At 38.9% G+C, this 4,299-nt stretch overlaps 1 protein-coding gene across 13 annotated transcripts in view; it reads left to right on the top strand.

Moving 5' to 3' along the window:
• LOC102675631 (cAMP-specific 3',5'-cyclic phosphodiesterase) overlaps positions 1 to 4,299 on the top strand; it is a 256,477-nt gene that overhangs the window by 127,122 nt on the left and 125,056 nt on the right. Inside the window, exon 1 of one of the 13 annotated variants that reach the window (XM_031507977.1) lies at positions 1,932 to 2,115. The exons of 11 other annotated variants lie outside the window; for them this stretch is intronic. In XM_031507977.1, the coding sequence (XP_031363837.1) occupies positions 2,030 to 2,115 (86 nt within the window). In that variant the 5' untranslated portion in view covers positions 1,932 to 2,029. Of the gene's footprint in view, positions 1 to 1,931; positions 2,116 to 4,299 lie in introns of those variants that run through there. One more of the 13 variants, XM_031507979.1, reaches the window with a different exon arrangement.

Below are 4,299 nucleotides of genomic sequence, written 5' to 3'. Positions count from 1 at the left end.
GTTGCTGCTGGCAGCGTCTCTCTCTCCGCCGCCGCTCCCGCCCTCTCTCGAGTACGCGTTCAGGATACGCTCGTTCGTTGGTTTGGTTGGCTCGGTTCGGTTCTGGTGTCCGCCAGTTACGCGAATTTCGCCGAGGAGTCGCGAGTTTTCGTCGAGGGAGAAGCATCCTTGCGCGGACCGACCTCTGACCGACCACAGCCGCCACCGTCGCCGTCCCCATAACCCTGGCTTCCGGTTTTCCTTCCCCGGCCGAAACCATGAACCGACGCCTGGCGGTGGACCACCACCCGGTCACGTGAGCCGTTTTCTCTTCCCCCTGCCGGGGAAGGGGCGAAAGGTGCCAGCAGGCCTCCTCCTGCCGGGGAAGGGGTGAAAAGTGTCCACGTGGAGTGTCCCCCTGCTGGAGTGACAATTGGGGGATGTTGGACACGTCGGCTATGAACGATTGAACGATTGTTGGGGGAAGCGAGGGGGTGAGCGCGTTCAGGGGGTGGTTGATGATGTGATTGTTTTGGGGGAGGGGTGGATATTCGGGTGATGTCTTATTGCCTCCCCCTTTTGGGGGTGGATAGGCGAGACGGTCTTGGAAACGAGGCGAAGGTCGGGGAGGAGGAGGAAAGCTTGGAGATTGGTCGGTCGTTTGGTTATTGGAAAATTGGAAATCGGGCTTGGCTGTATCTATAAGTGATATATGTATATGTATATATATATATACATATATTTGCTTTCGAAAATTAAAAGTTGAAGAGAGGTGGATTGATGATAGATCGACGATGGAACCGAGTGATAAGTTCTTCTGGAACTCGTGATTGAGGGGAATGAAATTTTTAATAACGCGACACGAGTGGGGGAGGGGGTCCAAGGATTGAAATTTCAACGATTGATCTTGTGGCTGTTGGATTATTGAAGAAAAAAAGGATAATTACTTGTCAGTGAATTTTCGATGAGTTTCAACTCGTGCCAATTAATTGAAGTATCTGTCCTTTGCTGTTGACGAATAAAAGAAAAAGAAAAAGGAAAAACGGTGGAGCACTTGGTCGAAACGAAAAACTTCCAATTTTTACATTAACGAATCTTGTGAATATTAATATCGACGACTGATCGTCCTCAATCGTTTTTAGCGAATAAACTCTTTTTCTCTCATATCTATCTAATAATAACATTCTGCAAACATCGATTCTCCTATATCCATCACGGATCATCGAATTGATGAATCGATCTCGAAGAATCAAGAATTCGATATCGAGTGAACGGGCTCCCTTTCGAGATTCACCCTGCTCTCCCCGAATTGGAAGGATCTCGCGTGTAATCCCACAATTTTCGTCGAAAGCTCGTGCTTCGAAAGGTCGACAGAGTTGCATCGCCACGGAATACCGAACTTCCCTCTTCCTATTTCTCTTCCCCTCTTATCGCCGTTCCTATCCTCGACAGACCCCCCGGCAAAATTAGCATAATCGGGATGATCGAAGGAGCCAATTAGCCCGATTAATCTGCAATATAATTCCCGCGAGACGAAGACGGAAGAGGAATATCCGAGAAACTAATCCGAATTCGCCTAGTAAAAAGTGTTCGAAAATCTGATAGAGAAAGCTTAAATGTAAATCGTATGATATTCTCTGTAAGTTTTAACAAATTTTTACGCAACTCTTACGAGTATGAGAGAGCGTGCCACCTCGTTGATATATTCATTCACTCGTCGAAAGACGGAAACGTCGTCACTGTCATCAGATCTGCCCGTTGGAACGAAGACTCGAGTCAAGTTTGACCAAGTTTGATATTACGTTTAACTTGACTGCTGCTTGAAAGTTTGTTAGACGTCGTATTTTTCAAAGGATCATCGTCTGGAGAACAGTGTTCTTTTGTTTAGAGTGTGTGGTTTCGCCCAATTGTGAGGATGCACGCCGCAGGTCAGTGGGCGAGTTCGAGGAAGCGGAAGAACGACTCTGTCGGGCGTCTGTTGGGTGTCTGGTCGCTATTACGTCACGTAGATTCCTGGAAGAGGTGAAGCCAAAAGGGTTGGCCACGGAGGATGGGTCAGGACTGGTGTGCACGTAGAAGGAAACGTTCTAGCAGCGGTTGCTGCCCCTGTGGACCACGTGTTCATCCCTCAAGTAGGTTAGTGAGAGCCAGGGTTAAACTTTTTCTCCTTCTGTTTGAACGTGTTTGATACCTTGTTTGTCAAGGTTTATAAGGATAATGTACAATGTCTGATTAGTTATTTATTTTTTTTTTCTTTTAACACAGAAAGTCTGGTTTGTTGGATAGAAGGTTGGGATTAATTTGTTGGGATAAATTAAATCTTTCTTAGGTAGGTTGAGAAGAAACTTGACTTGACTTTCATTTTTTCAAATCAGAAGTTTAAATTGAATAAATTCAGTTTTGAAATTGAATTAAAATTTATTTAAGGCAAGTTGGCAAGAGTTCAGGAGAAATTGAACCTCTCGATGTGAGAGAGTTTTATTTTTTAAAAGGATTTCTCTCGTGAAATACGAATAAAAATTTGAAACTCTCTACGGAGGTTATATAAATGGAAGATTGATTATTTAAGAGATTTCTCTCTTTAAAGGGAAAAATTTTCCTTAAAGATATCGTCTTTAAAGGAAAAGAAGTCTGGAATCAATTTTTTAAGACGGTTTAAAATTTTTCAAAGTGAATAAATGTTTGATGCTACTTCTCCTTGAAGGTCGACTTTCGAATGATCGATAAAAAAAACATGATGCCAAAAAATGAGAAAAATTTTTTTAAATTGTTTTCCTGTTTGTTAAATTTAGGGGGCTCATGAATAATTGCTAAATAATGGATGTTTAATAATTTGAAATATCCACGTTGCAAGAAAGAACATTTTTTTTCATAAATTAAAGTAAGAAAAGGAAGTTAAATTGCACGAGAAATAGTATAATAAAAGAATGGATTACACGATTTATATAAATTTTCGAATAAAAAGAAAGGAAACAATCCGATATTTGAATTTCATTTTATTTTCCATCCTCAAAGTTCTCAATTGATTCTCTGACAATTTGATCTCTAACATGATTTATAAGAATTTCGTGACTGATTGTTTCTTAAGAATGTCACGACATTTCAACTTGAGATACGCAAAAGTGATAAAAGACTAAAGTCGGAAACAGTTAGAAGAAAATTAAGTTGTCAAGTAGGTAAATTATATCTTTCTCGCGTTAACTTGAGCGTTATTTAAATCAATTTACACAAGTATCGTATCGTTCATAATCTATCAGATAAAAAGTTCTTTTAGAATTTATTTAAGATAATTGAAAAATGAGATAACGCGATATCTCATCGATGCTCGAAATCTCCAAAAAGTCTTCAAAATTTCCAAAAAGTTTATCAAAAATCACCGCGAAAGAGACGAGAAACCAACGAATCTATGAATCTATTTTCGAAAATGGGCGCGAAATCGGTCACGTTCCTGATTAAACTCGAATTCCAGATTATAGCTGCCATTGTTCACCGTCTTCTTCTCAAACCCTGAGAGATATCCCCTGGAATATTATTTCCTGAAGTCGTGATGCTTCGTTAGAGAGGAGCATGATATTCGTGACCAGAATATCGCGAGATCCTTCGATTCTCGTGAATTTTGTCACGAATTCTGGGCCACCCTCGTTTCCATGTATATTATTTCGATATTGGAAGAGAAATCGTTTATTAAAGTTCGACTCTTTCGATTTCCTTTTCTTATAAAAAAGAAAAAAAATGTATTATAAAACTTTTTCCTTTTTTCTTCCAAACATTTTTCATATTTACTCTATATTTATTTTTCATAGGAGCTTTTGAGATATCGAGTATTCCATAAAAAAAGAAAAAGTAGAAATTAAGGTTAAAAAAAAATAAAAAATTCGATCGTTTCTCGTTTTCTTTTTTTCTTTTTCCTTTTTTTTATTCTGTTGGAAATGATCGAAATTCTTCTTCTCGATTCATATAAAAATAACAGCATCTTTTATGTTACGATATTAAATACATTATCTTTCTGTCATCTTTTATCAAAGATGATTTAAAAATAATTTAATTATATATCTTTTCGAAATTTTTCTTCAAACTGTAAAGTCCAATTAGCCTAGGGAACTAGAAATAGTTCTTCGAACGATTTCTCGTTTCTTGAAATTTGTTTCCATTCAGTGAAAATTACTCGGCTTGCTCGTGGCTTTTCACGCTGGAAAGCCAATCGTCCCTCCTTTGTGAACCGAGAAAGGTGTTTGGAACGCGAAAAATATATGCGAGTAGTTTAAACGTTCTTTTTCTTCTTTTTTTCAAATTCAAAAATTTCTTAATTCGAGAATAATG

The sequence above is a fragment of the Apis dorsata genome, unplaced genomic scaffold, assembly GCF_000469605.1.
Source record: "Apis dorsata unplaced genomic scaffold, Apis dorsata 1.3 scaffold_73, whole genome shotgun sequence".
NCBI classification, from domain to species: domain Eukaryota; kingdom Metazoa; phylum Arthropoda; class Insecta; order Hymenoptera; family Apidae; genus Apis; species Apis dorsata.
This window is presented reverse-complemented; position numbering and strand designations above follow the sequence as displayed.